The sequence below is a fragment of the Rousettus aegyptiacus genome, unplaced genomic scaffold (assembly GCF_014176215.1).
Source record: "Rousettus aegyptiacus isolate mRouAeg1 unplaced genomic scaffold, mRouAeg1.p scaffold_m13_p_2, whole genome shotgun sequence".
Classification (NCBI taxonomy): Eukaryota; Metazoa; Chordata; class Mammalia; order Chiroptera; family Pteropodidae; genus Rousettus; species Rousettus aegyptiacus.
Genome location: NW_023416295.1, coordinates 126423577 through 126447948, shown reverse-complemented (window position 1 = coordinate 126447948; position 24372 = coordinate 126423577). Strand labels below are relative to the sequence as shown.

The window sequence follows — 24372 nt, the reverse complement described above, 5'->3', positions numbered from 1 at the left end:
AAAATCTATCAATCGCATAAGAACAGTTGCTTAAGGGAGTTAGGATGAAAATAAAGAAGAACTTGTACAATCTGGGATGACAGTATGCCTTAAATGAAGTTGCTGTTATTTGTTTTTTAAAAGGCAGCATTAGAGAATGTCTGAGCTAGAGACCAGAGATTACCTATAGATTTCAAGGGTAGAGATACTTGTCTCATTTCATATCAGAAAAGACACATATAAATGTAAGCCCCGTAAACAGTGACTGTCCAAAGCTACCTAGTAAATTTCTGGTATAAGAGAAACTAAATTAAAATCTTCCAATTCTCGGTTTAATGAAATAAAATTATAATTTCTTAAGGGAAGGAACAGTTTCTTTGCACTGCAATCACTACTCTGGATGACCAAGAGTTTTTCTTGATATAGTTAATTAAGAATTATATCACCAACAACCTAAAGGAAAAGAAGAAATCTTCCACATGGTAGAGTCAAAAAATTAATACCCTCAATCACACCACTCTTTGCTTCCACAAAGTACTCACCATGCTCTTCAAGATATGCCTGGAGCCTATTGATGAGATCTTGTTTTATTCCCTTGGTCTCCAAACCACGAGCAAGACATTCCTGCTTTAGTTCAGCAAGCTGAGAAAAAAAGAATAAAGTTTTTCCTTACTTAACAGAATGAATGTAGTGAAAAAACAAAAAGAGGTACAGTTGACCCTTAAACAATGCTGGAGTTAGGGGTCCCAACATCCCATTAAGTCAAAAATCCATGAACTTTGACTCCCCAAAACTTAACTACTAATAGCCTACTGTTGACCAGAGGCCTTACTGATAACATAAACAGTCAAATAACATAATTTTGTATGTTTTATTATTGTATACTGTATTCTTACGATAAAGTAAGCTAGAGAAAAGAATGTTATCAAGAAAATCATAAAGAGAAAATACATTTAGTATTGTATGTATTTACTGAAAAAAATCCAATATATAAGTGGACCTACATAGTTCGAACCCATGTTGTTCAACGGTCAACTATAGTTCTCATAAGAAAAAGAAAGTTCAATCCAAAAAAACTGCTCTTAATCCCACCAAGCCTCTAGGTCCACAAAAATGGTCCACTTCCTTCTAATAATATGCAAAATGCAAGAGGACTTTTCTAACAGATGGTGAAGAATAAACACCCTACTTTAATAAAAATCTTATCGATGCAACTATTAGTGATTACAAATCTTTAGTTATTACTGAGAGAGAGAGGTTTTTTCTCCATCTGAAAAATTATTATACCAACTAGTATGGAAATAATTAATCTTTAAGTAGAAAATCTAATTTTCTACAAGCAGATTCTTCTTACTATTATCCCAGATCCTTTACTGCAATCTACCATACACATGCATACAAGTCTGACCACCACAGAATTAGGTAACTGTGTTAGCCAGCTTAATGTCAACAATGAATTAAAGAATCTATGTCAAAGTGGAAAAAAAATATATCTAATGGCATGCCACAAGTTCTGCTGAAGATTTTTAAAATCAGTAACTTGACTAAAGATATTAACACATATGCTTATCGACTTTGCAGACTATAGGAGAAAGAATTGATGTATCACTGACAGAACTAAGCTGGGGGAGGGGAAAGCTCTTTGAGGATAACAATGAGCCAAAATGAAGATTCAATTTAAAAAGAATAAGATATATCCATAAAGTACTACACTTACAAAACAAACTGTTCAAAAACTAGATGAGCAAGATCTAGCTCAAAGAAATATGGACGTCAGGGTTTAAGATGATTACAAGTGCAGAGGGTTAACAGTATGATCTGCTGTCAAAGTAATTCTAGGTTATGGGTAACTGAAAAATAAAATACATTAAATGACCTAACAGTCTCACTGGGCTTTAGATTCTTATTTTAGGCAGCACAGTAAAATGCTGATCCAAGGGGAACAAGCGGAAAAAGGAAGGCTCCAGATATCCTATATGCAGATCAGTGCACAAATAGATGTTTGGCCTGAAAAAACACTTTACTTGTTTTGAAGTACAGATCTAAGACTAAGACTAACCAGTAGAAGTTAAAAGGCAGATTCCCACAGAACTTTTACAATTCAGGGAATATGTTGTGCATCTCTAGGTTTTCAACCAAGTGAGCATTGGGAAATGGAAAGGGAAAGCCTTTCCCCCCCACAATAATTAGACAGGTGGAGCATTCAGTTGATTCCAGCAGGCAGGCAGGCATGATAAGTGAACTGCCCTACTCAACAAGCCAATAGTACCCTCTTGAGAAACAGAGTAGGTAACATTCCATTAAAAGTGTGGATTGACTACACGGCCTAACACGGCTTCTGAAGTCAGACTACCTGAGTTCAAATTCCAGCTGTGTAAACTTTCGTGAATAACTTAACCTCTCTGTGCCTCAGTTTCCAATAAAATGGGGATAATACAGTAGTACCTATACCAAAGGGTAGTTATGAAGATTAAACCAGTAAATATTTGTAAAGCATTTAGAATAGTGCTTGGCAGCTAATAAGCACTTTATAAATGTTAGATACTGGGTGAATGATTAGATGAGATTAGACAGAATTAATGGTTCTTAGATTTCTGAATTTCACAGATCAATGTGTATTTTTAAATAGGTAGACTGATAGGGCTGCCAACTTTTTATAATATTCCAAACAAGTTGTAGACAGATACTTTTGTAAAAAACAGTAAAAAACCAATTACTAGAAAAACAATCATACCTTTAGATGTAGTAGCAGTGATGTCAAATTGTTATAGAAATTTCTAAAAGCTTAGTCAATTTTTTTTTTTTTTTTTTTGCTTCTCTCATTACTAACCAGTAACAAACAGTTCATGGACAAGCACTGGCCTGAGGGCCATACCTTGAATAGCATTAATCTAGAATTAAACTCTCAGTGATCTCTAAGGTCCGTTTCTTAAGAATCTTGATTTTCCCCTACTTTGATACTTTTTAAATTTTCTTTCAAATTCCTGGAGAACAAGTCTTTTGATTTCAGTAACACTTTTAAAAGATTTTGTTATAAAAGTATGATGTTCACTACAGAACAGTTTGAAAATTCTAAAAAGTACAGAGGAAAATAAGTCTTATGTAACCCCAGCACTTAAGAGGTCACCTAACATTTTAAATATAATGTGCGTGTGTGCATATGCGCGTGTGCGTGTGTGCATGTGTTTAGAGGGTGTTGCTTGTTTCTCTACAAAGCAATATCACTTCTTTATTTCCTATAACTACTAATCTTCCTCAGAAGCCTCAATTCTTTTTCTTTTTTTCCTGGTAAATATTCAGGCAATTCGAAGTTCAACTGCCTAATAGAGTTGTCCCCTTTCTTCCTTCTCAAAATTATGCCTATAGGCAAAAGATTACAAAACCTTCCAGCTGACAGAAAAAGTCAGTAATAGTTTTTGCACAGGATGCTGATGTGATATGGTCTGATCTAGACTTGGTACAACTGGTTGTTTACATGGATAACATCCATCACTGCTGATCATTGACCTTGCCACTCACTGCCTTTGGTCACTGACATCTCAGCTCTCCACCAGCTCCCAGTTCCTAACCCTAAGTCTCTGTTCATTCAGCAGTCTTCTCAGCACCTCTACGTCCCCTCTCTGGTCAAATTAAAATGTTACAGATACTTTTTACATATTGTATTACTTTAGTTATTATATTGTGGGTCCTGCTCATATACTGGGACATTATTTTAAGAGATATAAATGAGTAAAAACACAAAATAGCTGAAAATAAAGTCATTTCTTTTAGCATATTTCATTTTGGTACAATGATGTCAGTAGAACAAAAAACTTTTAAAGTCTCAAATAATAACTAACTTATGATACCAAATCTTACCCATTTTCATATGCATTTGCCTTTAAAATATTTTAAAAGAACATATTTTAAAAAACAAGAAATACTGAGTGAACTGTATGGTATGTGAATATCTCAATAAGGCTATTTTAAAAAACCAAGGTATAGAACATTACATACTGGATACTAACTTGTAAAAAATGTGCACATGCACATGCACACGCGCGCGCTCGCACGCGCACACACACACACACACACACTCCATGTGATACAGATACACAAGATGCCTGGGCAAGAAACAGGTAAGTTAACACAACACTGGTTGAATCTGGGAAGAAGTTTGTTGAGGACAAGTGTAGGAAGGAAACTTTTTACCATATACCCTTTTGTACCTTTAGAATTGTGAACTTATACATTAATTACCTATTTGAAAATTCGTTTCTAAAAATTTTATTTTTCAGTTATCAGTAAGGTAGGTATTATCCTACTTATGGACCACATAATATATTTAACATTACCTATTTATTACCCAGTAATTTCTTCTGTTTACTAAGTTTAAATTTTGATTCAAATCTTCTTCATCTGTTGTCTTTTGATATGGTTTGTAAACTCTCTGAGGGCAGAGATACTTCCTATCATTTATACCATTTCATACAAAAGAAACTCAAATTTATTTTCAAGTACTAATATATGCCAGACAAAGGGCTAAGTATTTGGAATGTGATTTCCTTATTTAATCCTTACAACAAACCTAAGTAGTTGGTATTATGATCCCAATTTATAAATTAAGAAAATGAGGCTTAAAGAGATTCAATAATTTGCTTAAAAATCATACAGCTAAAAAATACTGGAGTTAATATGCCAGCTCAAGTCTCTCTGATTTAAGCCCAATCTTAACTACCAAGGTCCTGACACTGCTGTCATGTGCACGTTCTAGCTCTACCTCTTTTCCTCTTTCCATTTTCTTCTTACCTTTTTCTCAGCCTCCTTACTAGCTCTTCTTCCACTCAACCCTATAAATACTCCATCTTTGCCCTTTTCATTCCACTTGTATCAAAGACTTTTTCACTTCCCAGAATCAAATCACTGACAAATTCTGTCGGCTCTACCTTCAATATATATCCCGAATCTAATCTCTTCTGGTTTTAAATACATATAGTAAAACCTCTGCACCCCTTGTGCCTCATTATAGTTTACTCTCAACAAGGTAGTCAAAGTGATCTTTTGAAAATTTAGGTCAGAACATGTCATTCCTCTATTCAAAAATCCTCTATTGGTCTCCTAACTCATTAAGGGTAAAAGCCAGAGTCCTAATGATCACTTACAAGGTCCTTTTATAACACTCTACACAAGGCTTACACCTTCACCTTCTTCAAGTCTCTTGTTTAAACATCTTCTCAAAAAGGCCTTCCTTCATCACCCTATTTTAAATTACAATACCCTTCTCACTGTACTCCCTATCCTGCTTTCCTATTTTTCTCCACAGACCTTATAACCATTAGAACACTATAAATTTTACTTTATTGTGCCTTCCCCCAGTAAAACATAAGCTCCGTGACAGCAAGAATTTATTCTGCTTTGGTCATTGCTATATCTCCAGCACCTATGGTAGCTGACATATAGTAGGTACTCCATATATATTTTCTGAAAAAGTTCCAAACCCTTGTATCAACTCTCAACTCTTGAGCAGGAGACCCATATATCCAACCAACTACCGACATCTCTTAGTGCATGTTTCAAAGACACTCAAGGCCAAAACCGAACTTATCTTCTATCCTGCATAAAAATGGCTTCATTTTCTCCAAACCTAGACTAAAGGTATCACTACTTACACCTCGGAGTCATTTTTCATATCTCTTGCACCTGAGTGATCTGTAAATACTTAACAATTCTACATCCGAATTTTTTTTTCAATTTCATTCCCTTTCTAATAGCTAGTCCCTTATTTCAGGTTTAAGTTTATTCACTTGATAAAGTTATACTGAGTATCCCCTACATATCAAGCATTATTTTAGATATAGCAAAACAAGAGTTCTTACCCACATGAAGCTTACAATATGGTAGAAAAATAAGGCAATCAATGATCATATACATAATACTTAACTGATAAAAAGTACAGCGTCCTATGAAAGCATTTAAAAAGTGGTCTAACCATGTGTGTGGATAGGGAAAACCCATCCTACCTTAAGGGTTCCTTGGGTAGATGGTGTTTGATGACAGAAGAGCAACTTGTAGTTAATTAGATGAAGATGTGGAGGATGGGGGGGTGGCAGAAACACTGCAGTCAAAAGCATATGTAAAGGTTCTGGATTCCAAGGTAAGGAGAAGTAGTAGTGTACAGTGATTAAGAGCATGAATTTTGGGGATAAACTGCCTATATTTGATCAACCATTTATCAGCTGTGGGACCTAGGGCAAGTTACTCAGTTAATCCCCCTGAGCTTCCTTTTTCTCATTTTAAAATGGGAATAGAGGCATTTACTTCACAAGGTTATTGTGAAAATTAAAGAGATTGATGTATGTAAATAGCTTCAACCAGTGCTTGTCGCACAGTAAATGCTATGTAAGTGTTAGCAATAAATGAACACACTCATTTTGAGGAATGAAATAAAGTCACTGTGGTTAGAGTGTTAAGAAATTAAGCTGGAGAAATTGGTAGGTAGTCTAAGGCTAAAAGGTTTTAAGCAGGGGAATAACTTCTATAATAAAAAATATAACTGGTGAAATCTCTCCCTCTCCAGACCCCATTCTCCATACTGCCAAAAGAATGGACACAGATAACACCAGTTCCTTTCAAATTTCCAAAGGCTCCCCACTCTCTGCCTTTATGACAAAAACCAAATGCCTTACACAACTTAAAAGGCTCCTTTCAGTGTTACTCCAATCTACTTTTATAGTCACACATTTACCTAGTTCCATTTACAAATGACCTTCAACCAACATATATGTACTTCATGCTTCTATATTACATACATCTCACTACTATTCAACACTCTGGCATTAGTACATCCTTCGTCTCTCCTCTGCAGTAGTCCTTTTTCTCACCATTGAATGGAAATCTACTACTATTACAGTTCAAAGCATTTTGACCCTCAATTCAGTCTCTCCTTACAACTGTTAGAATGACAGCATTTCTACAAAATTTTGAGGAATTTGCAGTTGATGTGAACTTACACATTAATTCTGATAATATTTTCCCTTCCTATTTTGCAGCTTGTTCCTTTTCCTCTGAGATCCCATTCTAAAAATCCAAAATCTCTTCATAAAAATGGAAAGATTTTTTTTAAAAAAAGAGACAAAACCCTAAGTCAACCCAAAAACTAGGACCACTCCATCAAGATCAACAGTGGCACCAAACATTAACTATCCTGGAAGTCAGAATTAAAGGCACAGGTTCTTAACCAGAGGTCCATGGACTCCTCAGGGCTACAAGGTAGTTTTATGAAGACCCTCAAATCGCATGCAAAGTATGTGTACAAGCCTTTTTCTGGGGAGAGGGTCCGTACCTTTCATCAGAGTTTCAAAGATATCTGTGACCTCCAAAAGGTTAAGAAGTGCTCTAGAGAAAAAGCAAAGACAAGCAAATGTAATTAAAAGTGAATCCTTTTTAGGCTGTCAGGAGTGCCTCGTGTTCCCTTAGATTATAATACCTGAAATCAGGTCAGAGGACGTTATCCAATCAAAATAAATTGTAATATAAACCTAACAAATAGATTTTAGGGAAGGAGGAATGCCATAAATCAACACAAAATCCATAAAGGCAAGTCATAACGCTGGGGCCTTACTACAGGGGTTTCAAAAATGGGACTAATAGGAAGACACTATTTGATTATCTATTCATATTTCCTTTTTATCTCATTCATTCAAAAATTCCTTTTCTGATAACTGTTGAACTATACACTTGAAATTTATTTTATTAATTTGTAATAAATTAAATATAAACAGCAAAAAAAAATTCCTTTTCTGTGTATGTTTTTAACATACATGACAGTATGGTAGTACATAATTTATCCAAGTATACATGCAATGGAGGTGGTTGCTCAATTTTTTCTACTTGTGGTATTAGGAGACCACTGATAATCTACACATTTCAGGTGACAAGTTAACAGTAATTCCGGGATAACACAAAAACTCACTAGCACAATTAAGAATCCAAGAGTAAGAAATCGATCAACTTTCACAAAAAAGCTAACTGATATCAACTAATACGTGATCAAAAGGATCTCTCGCTGCCCTTACTCCTATTACTTTTTTTGCTTGTTTGTTTTTAAGCTCAACAAGCTTTACAGGACCAGTTTTCAGCTTCAGCTAAATCGGTCTGGTTTGCCCAAGGTTCCCAGGATGATATGACCAAAACATTTAATGGGAAAACTAAAACCACAAGGGACAACTATTCAGGATATTCCTTTAATTCATTCTAAAAGAAACTATTCTGTTCTTCTAAGAAAATAATCATATATATGTGAGAAAGCTGCCAAGATTCTCAAAAGACACAACCTATAATGGCTTCTGTGACTGAGAGTGTCACCCAGTGGTAATACCAAGAGATGCAGGGTCACCCGCGATATGAAATGGGACAAAGATAACCCTAACCTTGGAAATGTTTTTCCAAAACATTACAGCTACTAGTGAGTTGCCTCTCTGGCGGTAGGGGTAGGGAGGGGAGGCTGGCCGGAGGAGAACCGCGTGAGAGAACTCGAAAACCTTAAATCTGAGCTATCTGTGTCTTTACTAACTCTGAAGATCTCCTAATCTCCAGGTTTCTGTGGGGAGGCCAATCTTCTAAGGCCTCGCTTCAGGTTTCAAAGTACTCCCCCACAACCCACCCCGGGGGCGTAACCCCATTTAAAGAAAGGGAGTGGAAGCATTTTCTGGATAATGTTTGAGACATAGATAGAAATACAAAAAGGTGCCATTATCTGCTAACGGGAATCTCAGCTTGGGACAATAGGTAGGAAAGCATCAACCCAGAGAAGAAAAAGGGGTCCTAGGTCTGGAATGGGGCAAAGAGGAGGGGATTTCTGACGTAATGCAGCTCTGACGAGAAACGAGGAGAAAACAGGTTTAAGGCATTTACACAACCCGGTGGAAAAGTGACAGAGGACACAATGATGAAGGGAGCCGGAAGAACAAGTACAGACACAGTAAAACCGTGAAGAGCACGGGAAATTAGGGAAGGCGTAGTGGGGAAGAACGGAAGCACAAAAGAACTACGGCGGAAGCCGGAAAAAAGTGGGAAAGCCTGCAAAGAGAACACGTAGGAAAAGGCACAAGCCACCTGGCAGAATTCAGTCCCCAGAAAAGTCCAAGTCAGCCCTTTCCTCCTTTCACGGTACCTTCAGCTTATGGAGCTCCACCGTCTCCGCCGCCATCTTGTTACCCCCTCCACTCCACTAGGCCCCCACCCGCTGCCTCCGCCTCCAGGAACTCCCGCCTAGGCGCAGACAACCAGGAATGACCAATCACTGACACCCTTATTACCACCTCATACCATCAACTCTTCCCATTAGTCAATAGCTGGCGGCTCTCTCACTCCTCTAGGCAGCTTTCCCCACCTCTCTCGCGAGGTGGGGCAGGGAGAGGGGCGGGTTCTGTACCTTCTGAACGACGGAAATAGTGACCAATTGTGCATTCCCATTGCAGACCGCCAACCAATGCGTGGCGGCAGCGCTGATTCTGTTCCACCAATAGGAAAGCGCAGACGGGCGAGGGCGGCTGCTTCCTGGAGACCACAGGTGTAGAAGTGAGCGTCGGACCCTTAGCGGACGTTTTTCTGAAGCTGGCAGGTAGGGGCTTTCGAAAGATTGGAAAGGGGTGCGAGGACAGCTGGTGGGAGACGAGAAGGTGGATAGGGTGGAGCGGCGGCGAGTTAAATACCAAGAGAGGAGCGCTGAGGAGAGCAGACGAATGTGAGGAAAGCTGGGAGGAGCATGGGGCAGGCTCAGTAGTAGCGTTTAGGGAATTTTAGGTAGAAAAGGGCAGGCATCAACTTTAGAGCTACCACGATCTTAAAGAGGCAAGTTAAGACAGTCAAAGCCGCTCCTGGCTTCGGAGGTAGAGCTCTATCTCTTGAGGCTCTCAAATTCAGGTACCTTCCTAGTTCAGTCCAAAATCCCTGGGCAAATTTTTGCAGCGCCCCACGCTTGAGAGAAGGAATCGGGATGCTGGTTGTTTACATGCCAGGCGTATGGGAGACAGGGCAAGCAAGCCCCCCAAAAAAGGTAGGGATTAGAAGTAGCTTTACGCCCTCACCCCTCAGTGATTCCTTGTTTCCCATGATCCTCTCCTGGAATTCTGGGTGTATGTAACCTCTTGATGATTCCTTATTAACTTCAGGAAAGTAAAATATCTGTTTCCCTTACTCCTTGAAGCAGGTGCCCAAAGCCTAGGCTTACTCCTTCAAGTTACAGTGGATATGTAAGGATCAGAGTAAAGATTACCGTATGTCTCTAAGATGTAGAGAGAACTCTCTTGCCTTTTATGTTCCCCGCCCCGCCCCCCAAGTCTTCAGTTTTTTCCTTTGTGCATGGGAATGTTCTTTCATCCCCAGTAGAGTTCAGGGGATTTGGGCTATTCAGGAGACAATGTGGGGGGAACGAACTCAAAAATAGGTTGAGAGGAAATTGAGATGGACTCCTGCCTGATCCCTCACTGTGGTAGGATGAATGTTGGGGTGGCACACAGCGAAGTAAACCCCAACACTCGAGTGATGAATAGCCGGGGCATCTGGCTGGCCTACATCACCTTGGTAGGACTGCTGCATGTGGTTCTACTCAGCATCCCCTTCTTCAGCATTCCTGTTGTCTGGACCCTGACCAACGTCATCCATAACTTGGTGAGCACTAAACCACACCCTTATACCCACTCCAGGCCTTTCCCACCAAAAACAAAGTAAAATCCCGAACTATTTGGGGATATGTCTTCCTTTTGGGATCTTAGCCTAAGTCGTGGGCTAAGGGACTACATTCTGCCCCTTCACACTGCCCCCTTCCCTCCTTCCAGGCTATGTATGTCTTCCTGCATACGGTGAAAGGGACACCCTTTGAGACTCCTGACCAAGGAAAAGCTCGGCTACTGACACACTGGGAACAGATGGACTACGGGCTCCAATTTACTTCTTCCCGCAAATTCCTCAGCATCTCTCCTATAGTACTGTAAGTCTAGGGGGAGATATGGGAGATGCTCCAAGAGCCTAGTACAAAGGCCCACAGGAAAGCTTAAAAAAAAAAAAAAAAAAAAAAAAAAAAACAGACTACTCAGTCTCTTTGAAGATATTATGGCATACAAGATCTAAATCTAGGGAGTACAGATAAAAAGTACAGGCAGTAATCAAATGTTCCTTGCTGCCTCCTTGGTAAAATAGAGAAGGGACTGAAAACCAAGTAAAACCAAATGATTTTACACTTCAAAAGAAGTAAATAAATCAAGGCAGAACTAATGTAAATCTGAAAACTGGAGAGTAGAAGCAAAGAAGACTTGTTTAACAGTCACACGGACTGAAACTGCTTCAGCTGTCATTTGCTGTTATGTCATTAACAAAAAACACACAAACTTACAGATCTCCAGTTAAAGGTGCTACCTAATTATCTCCCCAACACCAAAGTAAATACTGTTAATATAGCTGGAGTATTTTCAGATATCCCAGGACTACATGCAATAAAACTGGTCATTTAAAATAGAGAAAGTTGCTGGAAAGGCACGAATATGGATAGGGAAGGCCAACTTCACTCAATCTATTTATTCTCTCCCCAGCTACCTCCTAGCCAGCTTCTACACCAAGTATGATGCTGCTCACTTCCTCATCAACACAACCTCATTGCTCAGTGTACTGCTGCCTAAGTTGCCCCAATTCCATGGAGTCCGGCTCTTTGGCATCAATAAATACTGAGGGATGGGGCTGGATGACGATGGCACAAAAAGCTGTAACATTCTTCCTTTCTCCATACTGTCTTCTGTATCTTGAAAGCTTAAGAACTATACAACCTTTCCTAAACTTCCAAGAAGAGAACAGATTGGAAAACAGGGCTCCCTGGGCCCAGCTCTGCTAGGAGCAGGCTTCTTGGAATCAGGAAAGGTAGGTAAGGTAAGGGACCAATCACTTTCCTCCACCACAGGAAGCCATGTGTGGTGATTAAAGTTTTCCATCTCTTCTACCCCTCCCACTTTCCACCTGTTTTGCTTGTATTTTCCTTATAATAAAGATTTTTTTTTTTTTTTCAGATATGGTTACAATTTGATCAGCAAGAAGGGTAGGGAGATGTCCTCATAAGGCTGGGGGGGGGAATGGAACAGTGACTTAGGTACAAAACTTCTCCAAGATATTTTTTATCCCTTCTTCTTTGGTTCAGTAGGAGTTGTCCTTCACTCTCAGCTAAAACTTAGTAGAGAAATGATTCTCAAAAGAGAAAAAGGATTCCATCTACATGGGTAAAGAAGAAAAGGAAGATACAGGTTGCCAGTTATATATTTATAGAAAGATAATCCCTGGCTTTAAATAGATATGTACATACAAATATGAACAAACTTAAAAAAAATACAAACCCTTGGATCATAAGGGGGCTGCCAGGAGCCTCTTTATCCTTCCCCCTCACCCAAGGGTAGAGGGCATGAGTCTGCTTTTTAAAAATTATTAGTTTGGCCATCCCTGCAGTAACAAGCATGAAATTGGGCAATTACCCACAAGGTGAAAGTCAGAGGAAAATTTCAGAGTTCCCCCTCTCTGAACTCTATGTATCTCTTATAATTAGAGCTACATGCTTTCTTATTCTGTCTTTTAACTAGTATATTGGGGTAAAGGAGGAGCTCCCTCCTGAAATAGGTCAAGAAATAAGATAGACTTATAGTTTAAAAAGAGGGTGGAAAGTGTCATCTACTGTAGAAGCAAAAGACAAGACAAAGGCATACAGACCTCAGGAAATACCCAGTTCCTACACTACTATGAGAGATACTGTCCAGCCCAGGTCCGTGCCCTAGGTTCTTTGCTCTAGCCACCCCCTATTTTCTTTGGTATTGTCAGAAGACAAGATTCAGTTCCTGGATGCTGGTGGAGGGAGAGTGGTTCCGGGGCTTCCTACAAGTACTGAGTGAACAATTTAAGCTTAAAATTTTCCCTTTTTTAAAATATTTAAAAATAAACCAAACTCCATCCTGTGCTGTACACAGCCCTTTTGACTCCCTGACATTGATTTAAGAAAAGAGAAGGGGTGTCAACGTTGGAAGGGCCTCCTCACTTTCTTCCGCCTTTTCGGTTTGGCTTCTCCCTTAGGTACTGTGCTGTTGGGCCTGGAGGCTGTGGTAGCCCCAGGGCCAGGCTGAGGAGCTGCAAAGGAGTTCCCATTGGACATCTGTCCTGGGGGTACTTGAAAGATCCGGTTCAAGAAATCCTGAAGGTCAGCAGGAGGGGCTCCTTGGGTAGCTCTGAGAGAAAATAATGAAGCAAGAGAGATTAAGAGTCAAATGGTTACCTATGTCACCTATTTATACCTAAGTTAAAGATATATTGAGTCAGTTACCAAACTTCTTAAAGGATGAGACATCTACGTATCCTAAACAGCATGTCATCTGAAACCATATTCAGAACTAGAATAGTAAATAGATTGCTGAAAGATATACCACCTACCTCTGTCGCCCACTGGTGCCTGGGATCCGAGAACCAAATGAGATGTGATAGGGGACTCTGTGGGTATCTGGGGAGATTCCCACACGCTGGCATCCAGCCCACTCTATAAGCATGAGAAATAATTAGCTAGTACATCACAGTTTTGAGCATATATGTGCTATATTTCTAGAAGACAGTAGTGTACCTGTGATGTCATACACCTTTCCATCCATCAGCGCAAAGTAGGTGATCTTGAGGCCCAACATGCTCGACTCTGCCCAAAAGTCTCCTTCTTCAGCAGGGTGCAGCCTATTACACTCAGCACAGTATCTGGCACTCTTAGGCTCTCGGTCCATTTCAAACCTCCTGCAACCCAACAATAATAATTTGTCAGGCCTGTGGTGTTGATGTAGTTTCATCATTCATTACCAATGTGGCTAAAACATATATTATCATCATTCAGTTGTTACATATGCCTACGTACACCCTCCCCTCAACCTTCTATCTCAAAGCTAAAAAATATCTTTTTTTGTTACTGCTAATTCAAATCCCCAACCTCTTAACAATATAGAAGTGGAAGCCTAAAGGTCTTTTTACTTATCAGCAACATCCCACAACTATCAATCATACTCACAAGGAAGGTTTTTTACTACCTATTCCCTAAGCTGTGGCTGTCCCATTCCTGTGCTGATTCATACCTATGCTTTCCCTGGCATCGGCTGCACATCATAGTATTCATTGCTTCTTTGAGGTCATCCTGCAGCTTGGACAGAAACTCATTCACTGACCGGCTCAGCTCATTCTCTGCCATTCGTTTCCTAAGGGAAGAAAAGCTTTGTAAATCAAAGGGTATTGAGCAAGGGACAAAGAGGGACATATCTGTTGGCCTCTTGAGGCCACTAGAAAGACAAGCAATCTCAGTTCACCTCAGAGAACCTCCATCCACTAGTCCAGGGACCTCAGCTATTGAAGATTATTCATTTACCCCACCTGACAAATTTCCATCTCCAACTTACATCTCATATTCCTTCCGCCTTTCAGGGTTGCTGACAATGTCCCAAGCTGCCCGCAAAACCTTGAAGGCCTCCTCAGCCCGGGGATGATGATTTTTGTCAGGATGAACCTACTAAGACAAAGATTTCATCACAAATCCATTCCAACCCCTCCTCATCTTGGATCAAAATAACCTTAAGTCAAAGGGTTCTCTTATCATGTTTTTGGAATCAGTATAGCTTAATTGCTCTGGCTCTTCAGACAGATCTCAGTTCAAGACCCAGCTCTGACAGAATATTTTATCTATCCTGGATTATTGGGAGTATTAAATGAGAATACATATGAAGTATTTAGTACAGAATCTGGTATTAGGATGATCTGCCATCCCATTGTGCCTAGGATTATCCCAGGTTTAGCACTTAAATTCATGTGTCAGAAACCCCTCAATCCCAAGCAAACAGGGATGGGTGGTCACCCTACCTGGCACATGCATACTTAGCCCTTACATCTTACCTTTATTGTGAGTAATAAAGTAAGAATTCCAAAGATATTAGATCCTCAAACTTACTCTTTTCTAACTAGAAAATTCTTGTATCTACTGAAAACGTCCTACAATAGTTTGCCTTTCTGTCCCACAAATGAAATAGCCTATCATGGTCCTCACAGGCTTTTTTAAATTCACTTGTCAGCCTTTTCTCCAAGATAAATAATATCCTTTCTTCCTACAGCTTCCTGATTGTTCCCATCTTCATTCCTAAAAAATAAGATAAAGCTAGTCTCCTGACTGATACCAAACAAGCAGAATACTGTTACATCTCCCATATTCCAAAGCTTATAGAACAGCCTTTTAGTCATGGTCACTCTGGAGCCTAATAAGAGGAGTGTGAGGTTTCTATAAAAGAAGCCCACAGACACTTTGGCACAGAACAAGGGAGAACTTGGAGCTTTAGTGTGTGGGGCAGGTGTGTTGAGGATCAGGGAACTTATATCATCTCTATTCCAAGAAAGTAAGTTGGAAATCAGAAATTTTGTAAGAATGATATTACCCAAGAGAGGATGTCTGCTGAAAGACATGAAGGTGAGAAAAGAGCTCCACTATTTTTAACAATTTGAGAATAAGCAGTTCTTCCCCACTCTAAGAATATCCCAGGCTATCTACTAAGAGACAAACATTTCCCACAAAACCAATTTAGTCCTCTGGTAAGTTATAATTTGGTACTTTATTGCACCTCAAATGGTTAATGAGAACAATGGCTTCCCATTCCTTGGTGTCATGCAACCACTGAAGTATTTTGCACACTAATATTTTACCAGTTCAGTTCCACACATTCAGTCAAATAGGCCTCCAGTGTAATTTACACACATTACTTACATTCATAATATAGTTTTACTTGTACAGAAATAGCAATGTCATCTAAAAATAGCAACCTAAGAAAAGAAAAATAGCAATATAATATCGACTTCTAATAGCAATGTGATTGCATGCTTGTATTAAATCATTTCCCTCGAGCATGTGGTATGTTACAACTCCCACCTGTAACTCCCCTTTTATCAATAAAAGTAACCATATTTTCATGTATGACATACATATGCACATATCTGTGATTTACATTCCATTCTCCTTCCCTTTCCCACTCTGGGTTGCTGGTCCTGCAATAGCTTTTCTTTCAACTGGTCCTGGAATGATCACTAACATGTATGCTCTGAACTTTCCCACAGTAGGTCCACACTTGCCTTTCTGAGAGATAGTTGGATTTCCCTGTGTTCAAAACACACTCATTTATTCAGGGAGAGGAACTAACAAGCTTTCTGACTAGGCCTCTTCTCCACCCTTGTCAGAGGGACTTGTCTGGATATTTCAAGGTGAGTGAGTCAAAAACTGCCTGATATATCAGGTTCATTTCTCTTCATTAAAAAGAATCTTCATGGCAAAAAACTTGAAGGGAAATTCAGATCCCATAGCAAAGGGGACTCTTTCCTAAGAATTAATTAGTTCCCCTTCAGCTTTAAGTTGACTTTCTTCTCTGCCTTCCCTTTATTTTACTCTCCCTAAAATTAGAATAGAAAATATGGGAATGAAAGAGGGCCAAGAAACAGAGGGGAAGGATACTCACCATCACTGCCAGCTGCCTATAGGCTTTCTTCAGTTCAACATCTGATGCTGTGGCTTCAACCCCCAACACATGGAAAGGGTTTAGCTCATCTTCAGGAACCCCAGCCATGGTCAAGAGTCGAGCCATTTCCTCTTCAGGTTGGCAGTAGCGACTGCTAGCTACAGGTGCATTCCCCTGCCTGTTAGTCCTCTGTTTGACCGAAGGCAACTCCAGCCAACCCCACTGAACCATTCTTACCAGCTGCTGCCATGGCCTGCTATCTCTCAGCAGAATCAGGCAACGCTGCACGGTGGGAGAATCCAGCCAAGAGAAGAGCCAGATGGCTTTACCCCTCCAACCTAACCAATCACACAGTCCCACCAGAAATCGCCAGCCCAACTGCAGACAGCCCAAAAAGAGGGCCAGAACCAGAAGCAGCAAAGCACCCAGTAGCCTAAGAAAACGGGTGAACAGCCATGCCCCATAGCAAATTCCCTGGCTCAGAAACTGGAACATCACCTGGGCCCAGCCCCCCAGCCGCCCTGCCCAGATTCCCACCCAGTCTCGAAAAAGGTCCAGATCACTGCCTTTCAGCTGCCTGCATGCATAGATGAGATGGCCACAAGTTTCCACATACTCTCCCACCAATACCAGCAGTTCAATCAGCCACCAGAAGCCTGCCTGTCCGAGCTGACACAGTTCCTCTGCTCCCCACAATCCCAGGCCTCTGCGTTTATCAGCCTGACTTCGTTTCCGGCCCAGCCTATGTCGACCAGGGGACCTGGGATCTCTGCGTCCACCCTCCCGAGTATCCTCCTTGGCTGAAGCACGGTGCCGCTGTCTCCGGGGTGGTGGTTTCTTTCCACTGGGCACACGTGAAAAATCACTGGGGAACTTGGGCTCCTCATCATCATATTCTTCCAGCTCTTCATCTTCCCCCAAAACTGGAGAAGTACAGTGGTGGCAAAAGTTGCTAGAAGAGCTATCTCCTCCTTCAGAGTAAGACCCTTCAGGTATTCCAGAGGTTCCCTGGCAGTTGCAAGCAGATGGAATGGAAAGAAAAGAAGGGTTCCCATCCTCTTGGTACCCAGCCTCATTCTCTCTTGAGAGTTCCTGGTCCGCTCCTGACTCTTCTTCTGAAGATGCCTCACTCTGATCAGGGTCCTCTCCGTCTCTAGGGGGTCCTGGACCCCTTGGGGGGCCATGGCTTGGATCCGACCAGTGGGCTGCATTTGGGGGCTGTGTGTACTTAGGACTAGAGTGTTCTGTGAGGCAGCCAGTACCATTAGGAGCAGGCCCCGCTGAGTCCCTGAGTCCTGAGAATGAAAGTATTTCAGGGTCCACAGAGGATCCTAACGTCCTGAGGGAGGAACCACCACTGCGGTGGGCTCCACACAACCCTCTTTCTCCGGGGTGCTTCTGGGCCATGACCCCGGGTCTTCCTGAGGATTTTAGGTCACAGCCATCATGATAAATTCTGATGCCTGTAACAAAGATATAAAAGTGGAGATGATCAAGGATAGGACCACGGGGTTAAACAATCTTAAATTAGTAACATATTTAATGCATCTACCTCCCTCATTTTCCCCAGTTCTTCTAAGGCATTCGTTACCCCTAGCAATAAGCCAATATTATATTAACCACAATACTGCTCCCTGCCCCATCCTGCAAATCCCATTAGCTTTTTTTCTCTCTCCAGATATGGTCCTGAATCAGAGAAAGAAGGAGGTACGGCAAAGGGTGTGGCCCTGGGGTCACTCCTGGAAAAAAAGGAAAGACGATCGCAAAGGGGGGCCGCAGGCTGCCAGAAAAGGGTGGGGACCGTGCCGCCTTTAAGAAAAACCTGGGGGCGGAGCTTGGGGTTGCTCCTGAAACAGATGGCCAGGGAACCCTTGGGCTGGGTAGAAGGTAACGTACCGAAGAGCGGCGGTAACTCCTCCCCCTCGAGCAGCTGGGCCCAGGGCCAGGGGGAGCTAGGAGAGCAGCTCCCCTGGCTCCCCCTACCGCTCGCGCTCTGCTTCCACCTTCCGTCCGCGCCGCGGCCGCTGACCTACCCCTGCTTCCACTTCCGGAATCAGGGACGAGACAGGAAGAAAAAGAAAAAGCGGTTGGTGGAGGCGCGAGCCAGTCTAGCAAGCACTAAGTCAAATCAGAGGAGGCGGTCCTGGGAAACACTGGCCCCACCCCTTAAAGAGCCCTCTGCTGCCGCCCTCCGCGTGCTGGAGTGGGAACCCCGCGGGTTGCAACTCTGGAAGCGAAGCCAATGGGCGCTGCAGCAGTGCCTGCGGACGGGGGTCAGATTCTTAGGGTTCCTCTGGCTGGATTCTTATACTTTGCCGAGACCGGGAGATAGAGGACAGCCACCGAGCCACAGTCTGTTTCCCTTACACACCAAACCCGGGAGCGTCGAGGGGCCGCCACCCAGATCCCTTCCCTGCTGGCTGAAGACAGAGGCCCTTTTGTATCATGCGGAGGTGGAGCGAGAGGAGGACGCCCTGGGCTGGCCCCCGCCCTGGTTCCCCAACGCTGCTCCTCCTTTCCCAGCAACCGTCGGCCTCCCCAGCTCCTGACCCAGCTGGCGAACTGCCCCGTAAAACTGCAGCTCCCACGGCCGGGATCCGCCCCTCTGGATACAGCTCCCAAGCCCCGTCAAAGACTGGGACCGAGGGACTGGGAGTGTAGCTCCGCTGGGCTCAAGACCTGAGCGAAATGCCAAAAAACACTGCTCTCATCTGCATGCTGTTTTACATTTCGTTTGCATACCAAGCTGTTCGGTCGACGTCGACACGCGCCCCCGCCCCCACGCAGACCCGGCTCGGGTCCCTTCTCTGTCGGTCCCCTCTTCTACACACGCGTCTCTCGTTAGTCCCCCTTCCAGACTCCGTCTTGCTCCGCAAGTTTGTCCACCCATGAACCCCTCGCCGGCGTCCCTAGAGCAGTAAAAGCCCCTTCCCCGAATCCCCAATTCCGACCACCAGGTTCTCCAGAAGACAATACTCTAATTCTCTGGGAAGTGGAAGAAACCAAGGCGGAGCTAGGGGGGCGCTAGGACCCCAGTTGGGGTTTTGAGAGCTTCCAATTGTCGAGTCATCGCCTAAGCAAACAGAGACCTTTTTCCAAACCTCTTGCAGTGCCCCTAGGACCCTTTCCTGCTATGGTTGGGCGATCGCTGGTCCCAGCCCAGAGCAGTCGGCAAACTGGGTCCCCCACACACAGGGAAAAGAGTTGGAGGGGCCTGCCCCGTGATGTCACCCCCCCCACACACACACACACCCTGTCCCCTTCCTCCACTCCCCAAGCTGGTTGTATTTAGCTCACGGGGCTAGGACTACGACTTGCAAGAGTTTAGGGAGCAACGAACAGAGTTGCCCTGGGGGTGCCCACGCCCGACGGCCGCCCTGAAGCCTAGGACCTCCGGGCAGGGATGCAGCTGGGGGTCTAGGGAAGCACTTCTACCAGCTTCCTCTCTCAACCCAGGCAGGGTGGTGAGTAGTTAACACCCCCTCCCCAACCTCTCTTATTTTTAGGGTCCCCAGGCTTCCAAGAGGATTGAGGAGAGGAGCCCCAGGGATTCCCTAAGCCAAACTTCCAGCCTGTTAGGACCTTGATGTTCAGAAGACAGCTGATGGAAAGTGCCAGCATGCACCCTACCCCACTCCCACAGTGCCTCCAATGCCAGATCTTTCTTGGTGTTCTCCTTTTAGGAACTAAAATCAGATCTCACTGGCAGCCCTGACACCCCTGGGGTTTTGGGAGGGGGGAGGAGTAGGAAAAGTCCCACTTATGTCCTGAGGGGAGGAGCAAGAGGCTACCAGGATGTGAGATGTTTGCCTTCAAAGTGCCTGCTTATTCCATAAGGAACCATGGAGGTTGGACTGTGGCTAGACGCCTTTTCCCCCAACTCCATCCCTTTATGAAGCCGAGGCTTCAGAACCCTGACAAATATGGGTGACCGGCTCTATTTGATCCCTGTCCCAAACTCTTCTGCAGTCTGTTTTTTTCCCCTCTACCTCCCAGTGTTGGAGCAGCTGTTGGGAGACCCCACCATGACTCATTCTCTCCTCTTTCTCCTCCTTCGACCCCTATTAACCCCATCCTTCCCAATTCAGTGGTGGTAGTATTGATTCCCAGCTGCAGATGAGGCAGTCTTTCTTTTCAGCTGTAACAGACTGCTGAGCCTTTAGCCCCTAGTCCCACTAGTGCCCCTGGACCCATCCCTCCACAGACCTAGGACTTCCTACTCCCCCCACCCCATTCTGCAAAGCTAGGGGGCAGACAAAGGCTCATTAACTTATAAGATTTTCATTTAAGTTTTACTTAGGGTCCCTTGTTTCAGAGGGTAGTAAAGAGACAGCTGGCTCCCTCCACCCAATCCCATAGATTTCTTCAGTTACCTCAACAGGGCTATGCTCTTTCCTGAATTTGTCCTTTCTTCAAAAGAAATACAGAATCCTCGAGATTCATGGGCACCTAAGTTCCTGCCCTCTACCCCCTTGCAGGTTTCTCAACCCCCTCAAGACATTCATGGATGGATGAGAGGAGCTGACAATGACCTCCTCCTCTGTGACAACCTTCTCTTCGGCCATGGAGGAAGCCTTGGTGCCCCTGACCATGACCTCTGACCCAAGGCTTTTTAATCAACAACTCCCAGAACCTCCAGACCGAAGATGTGTCTTGGAACCCCAGGACAACCCTGAATTAGCACCTGCCCTGGTGTGTGCTCTTTGCTGCTGCTTTGGAATCATCTACTGCTGTTTCGGTGAGGGCAGGGTGAGGGTTTTGGCGGGCAGCTGCCCGAGACTGTTGCCCTCCAGGATGATGTTAACTTTCTCCTTTGCTCCTGGGCCACCTCTACTCCTTTATCAGGAGATGCCTACGTTTAGCGTGGCCCATGCTGTTCTTGCGAGCTCTTCTTGTCCCTCTATGCCCAGGCCTTCCATCTCTGACCGCTGTCACTCTCACTTGCCTTCCCCTTCCATCCTGCCTCAAAACTCTATTCCCAAGTTATCCTCCATGCTTAAGCCTTCCTGACCCTTTCCCAAATAACCCGAGTCAGCCTATGCTGATTTCTTTCCATCTATCATTCTTGGAAGGACTAGATCTTTCTTATATACTACTTCCCTTGATGCATCCATCTTACCTCTTGATTTTCCCTGCCATCCCCTCACAGTTCCTCAAGTCTGTTCTCCCTGGGATTATCCCTTCCTGCCCCGTTCCTCAAGGTCCCTGGGTGCGCTGCTCCTCTGCTTAGCCTTTCTTCTCCCTTCTAATTCATCAGAGCCATTCCTCTCGACTCCCCCCACACACACACCTTTCTTCCTCTCAGTGTCTCCTGCCTCCCTTCCCAGGCTACCGCTGCTTCAAGGCAGTGATGTTTCTTTCCGGCCTACTATCAGGAGCTCTGGTGATCTTCCTGCTATGCCACAAGGAACGAGTGCTAGAGACACAGCTGAGCCTGGAGGTGAGCGCCGGCATTGCACTGGGCATCGGACTCCTCTGCGGACTGGTCACCATGCTGGTTCGCAGTGTCGGGCTCTTCCTGACTGGTCTCCTGTTAGGCCTAACCCTGGGCTCCGGGGCCCTGCTAGGCACCGAGCCCATCTACCAACCACCTTCGGCCTGGGTGCCAGCCGGGGGGCTGGTGGGGCTGTCACTGCTGGGAGCCCTGCTCACACTTCGGTGGCCACGTCCATTCACAGTTCTGGGCACAGCCCTGCTGGGTGCTGCAGTGCTGGTGGCCTGTGCTGACTACTTCCTAGAAGGGCTGGCACTGGGCAGTCGGCTGGGTCAACGCTTGCAGGCACTTCCAGCCTTGCCTCCTCTCTGCTGGTATAGCTGGGTCTTGCTGGGGACCTGGCCAGCCCTGGGTGCGCTTGGGGCCCTGGCTCAATGGAAGCTCATGGATGAGGAACATGGAGGCCACGCCAATGGTGAGTTAGTGCCATGGTACAAAAGCAGCCAGCCTATGCCTTCTCATATTTCTGGTCCCCAGACTTGAGGAGGGGGAGGGGTAAATACACTCGAGGGAGGAGGGCGGAGGTGTCTAAGGCAGGGCATTGAAAGGAACTTAGAGTGGGAAAGGAAGCTACCCCAAGGTTTCGGTAAGAATGAGAAGAGAAATTGTCAAGGGGAGCAGGGAAGAGTTATTGAAGACTGTTTTGGAAGATCTCAGGGAAGTTCAAGAGGAGAGAATATAGAGATTCCAAGAAAGGGTTCTTTTAGAAGAACTGGGGGAAGAGAGGTTCGATAGAACTGAAACAGAAATCAAATGGGTTTCTCTAGAGTGTGTGTTTAGGGGTGATATTCAGGGTCCAAAGAAACTTCCCTGAGTCTATATTGTCCCCTTCCAAGCAGTGGTCTTGAGCCACCAGCGAAGGCATCTCCTTCGGATTCGTCAGCAAGAGGCCAAGTGGCACCGTACCTCACCTGGGGCAGGGCTCTGTGAGGGCAGCTACCGGCACCAGCTTTCCCCAAACACCCGGAGCCCTGCTGACAGTCTGGCTCCAGTGAGTGTGTGGGAGGGGGCACTCTGAGGGATGGGGCAGAGAGCACGTGGGGATGGTTAGGGCGGGAGGGAGACTCTGACCTAGGCCCTTTCTTCTGCCCTTTCTGCCCTGTGCCCCTCCAGAGTTATCTCCAGAGCCTTCGAGAGCGCCAACTGGGACCAAGAAGCCAGGCTACAGCCCCCCACACCATCCTGGACCTGGATTCTGACTGTGGTTCCACTGTACCCCTCACCGCACCTTCTGGTTCTACCCAGACCTGAGTCTAAACTTCCATGGTGCTGCTGCCTCTAGCAAGGGCCTAGGAACCCTAGGTGGGCAGGGCTTGAGCCCACAGGACCCACACACAAACTTCCCCACCTCTTGGACTTGGGGATAGAATCTGTGTTCTAACCTAGACCAGCCCTGTAGGGATAGGTTTCATGGACAGATAGAGAGGAATCTTGGGAGAGGAGACAAATAGAAGTATGAGTAGCAGCCACCTCTGTCTAATAATAGAGGTGCCGTGGTCCCCAAAGTAACTGATTCCCTAATTCCCTCCAAACCAAGGGGGTCCCTTACCCAAATAGCCTTTTATATACCCACCTCAGTGTGCCTCACAACGGTAAAAGAAGGAGTTTTGTTTTTGTAGAAACTACAGAAAATCAAGAAACCTCCTAAAGCATTTAATAGCTTTTTGATGGGGCAAGGGGCACAGAGGAGCTCCAGGATCCCCCAATCCTTAAGCCCCTCATTAAGGGGTAGTTGGGTTCCTGATTAGCCTTTCCCCCTGGACCCCATAGACTCAAGCTCCCTTCTCCTACCTCAGTTGAGGATACTCTCCTCCATGGTGCTTCTCTTTCTCTCCTTGATGTGGGGAAGACTGTGGGACCGTGCCTAACTCAGCCCTCACCTCTCCCAGAAGCTGGCTTCTTGCTCTAAGGAATGAGCATTGGCCCACATGCCAGAATCTTGCCATTTTGCTCAAAGGAGTCTGGTCTTCAGGGCTGTGTGGAAGACAAGTGCCTTCTCTGCCTCTCATTATAGGTGATGCTAATCTCCTCCTTAACAAGGACTGTGTCCCAGCCACTAACCCATTCTAACTGTCCCCGCTCTGATTTTCCTACCCAAAGTCAGTTCCCTTGTTCTCCAGACAGCATGAAGGAAGGCATATCCTTCTCCTGGGAGCAAGGGTATGACAGGAGGGAGGAAGAACATGGGAGCATGTGAATAAAATGGCATTGAACACTGAACCACAGAGTTCAGCCTCTACTGTTGTTGCTTTTCTTTTTCTTTGCACCCTAAAACAAAGAGTTAGCCATACTGACAAGTCCTCTATCCACTAAAGATCTGATAAGGGTTCCTTTAGCAGACTGGGCTATTGTAGGAGTTAAACACACATAGCCAGAGGA

At 44.2% G+C, this 24372-nt stretch overlaps 4 protein-coding genes across 11 annotated transcripts in view; 2 read left to right on the top strand and 2 right to left on the bottom strand.

Annotated features, from left to right (window-relative positions):
* The window catches only part of LOC107521244 (SAP domain containing ribonucleoprotein), a 37386-nt gene extending 28082 nt beyond the window's left edge, over nt 1-9304 (bottom strand). Inside the window, exons 1-2 of one of the 2 annotated variants that reach the window (XM_016165755.2) lie at nt 9286-9304; nt 522-621 (exon numbers count right to left, since the gene is read on the bottom strand). In XM_016165755.2, coding sequence (XP_016021241.1) covers nt 522-621; nt 9286-9288 — 103 coding nt within the window. In that variant the 5' untranslated portion in view covers nt 9289-9304. Of the gene's footprint in view, nt 1-521; nt 622-9130; nt 9226-9285 lie in introns of those variants that run through there. The other variant, XM_016165754.2, reaches the window with a different exon arrangement.
* A 172-nt stretch (nt 9305-9476) lies between these two features.
* Nucleotides 9477-14935, top strand: ORMDL2 (ORMDL sphingolipid biosynthesis regulator 2). 3 transcript variants are annotated; one of them, XM_016165758.2, is made up of 5 exons: nt 9477-9580; nt 10455-10629; nt 10797-10948; nt 11547-13183; nt 14434-14935. In XM_016165758.2, exons 2-4 carry the CDS (start codon nt 10456-10458, stop codon nt 11680-11682), a joined length of 462 nt encoding a protein of 153 aa, XP_016021244.1. In that variant the 5' UTR covers nt 9477-9580; nt 10455; the 3' UTR covers nt 11683-13183; nt 14434-14935. The 3 variants fall into 3 exon arrangements, with proteins under 3 accessions (XP_016021244.1, XP_016021245.1, XP_036091866.1); XM_016165759.2 differs by lacking the exon at nt 9477-9580 and adding an exon at nt 9606-10015; XM_036235973.1 differs by lacking the exon at nt 9477-9580 and having other exon boundaries at nt 10051-10629.
* On the bottom strand, nt 12241-19388 carry DNAJC14 (DnaJ heat shock protein family (Hsp40) member C14). 2 transcript variants are annotated; one of them, XM_016165747.2, is made up of 8 exons: nt 19242-19388; nt 18396-18543; nt 16500-17962; nt 14409-14515; nt 14091-14210; nt 13598-13758; nt 13414-13516; nt 12241-13211 (listed from the first exon to the last, which is right to left on the bottom strand). In XM_016165747.2, exons 3-8 carry the CDS (start codon nt 17904-17906, stop codon nt 13001-13003), a joined length of 2109 nt encoding a protein of 702 aa, XP_016021233.1. In that variant the 5' UTR covers nt 17907-17962; nt 18396-18543; nt 19242-19388; the 3' UTR covers nt 12241-13000. The 2 variants fall into 2 exon arrangements, with proteins under 2 accessions (XP_016021233.1, XP_036091860.1); XM_036235967.1 differs by lacking the exons at nt 18396-18543; nt 19242-19388 and adding an exon at nt 18052-18330.
* Nucleotides 19389-19536: 148 nt separating this feature from the next.
* On the top strand, nt 19537-24213 carry LOC107521243 (transmembrane protein 198). Of its 4 annotated transcripts, none has more exons than XM_036235971.1 (5): nt 19537-19963; nt 20978-21237; nt 21875-22408; nt 22833-22984; nt 23069-24213. In XM_036235971.1, exons 2-5 carry the CDS (start codon nt 21027-21029, stop codon nt 23273-23275), a joined length of 1104 nt encoding a protein of 367 aa, XP_036091864.1. In that variant the 5' UTR covers nt 19537-19963; nt 20978-21026; the 3' UTR covers nt 23276-24213. The 4 variants fall into 4 exon arrangements, with proteins under 4 accessions (XP_036091864.1, XP_016021239.2, XP_036091863.1 ...); XM_016165753.2 differs by having other exon boundaries at nt 21827-22408; nt 23107-24213; XM_036235970.1 differs by having other exon boundaries at nt 21827-22408.
* Nucleotides 24214-24372: the final 159 nt, after the last annotated feature.

Excerpts from the sequence above, each read along its gene's own strand:
- LOC107521243 (XM_036235970.1), top strand. The coding sequence starts at position 21,027 with ATGACCTCCTCCTCTGTGACAACCTTCTCTTCGGCCATGGAGGAAGCC. Across the intron at positions 21,238-21,826 it reads AATCATCTACTGCTGTTTCG|GCTACCGCTGCTTCAAGGCA; the intron begins GTGAGGGCAGGG and ends CTCCCTTCCCAG. Across the intron at positions 22,409-22,832 it reads ACATGGAGGCCACGCCAATG|TGGTCTTGAGCCACCAGCGA; the intron begins GTGAGTTAGTGC and ends CCTTCCAAGCAG.
- DNAJC14 (XM_016165747.2), bottom strand. The coding sequence starts at position 17,906 with ATGGCCCAGAAGCACCCCGGAGAAAGAGGGTTGTGTGGAGCCCACCGC. Across the intron at positions 14,516-16,499 it reads ATAGGCAGCTGGCAGTGATG|GTTCATCCTGACAAAAATCA; the intron begins GTGAGTATCCTT and ends TTGTCTTAGTAG. Across the intron at positions 13,212-13,413 it reads GGCACCAGTGGGCGACAGAG|AGCTACCCAAGGAGCCCCTC; the intron begins GTAGGTGGTATA and ends ATTTTCTCTCAG.
- ORMDL2 (XM_036235973.1), top strand. The coding sequence starts at position 10,423 with ATGGACTCCTGCCTGATCCCTCACTGTGGTAGGATGAATGTTGGGGTG. Across the intron at positions 10,630-10,796 it reads CCAACGTCATCCATAACTTG|GCTATGTATGTCTTCCTGCA; the intron begins GTGAGCACTAAA and ends CCCTCCTTCCAG. Across the intron at positions 10,949-11,546 it reads AGCATCTCTCCTATAGTACT|CTACCTCCTAGCCAGCTTCT; the intron begins GTAAGTCTAGGG and ends TTCTCTCCCCAG.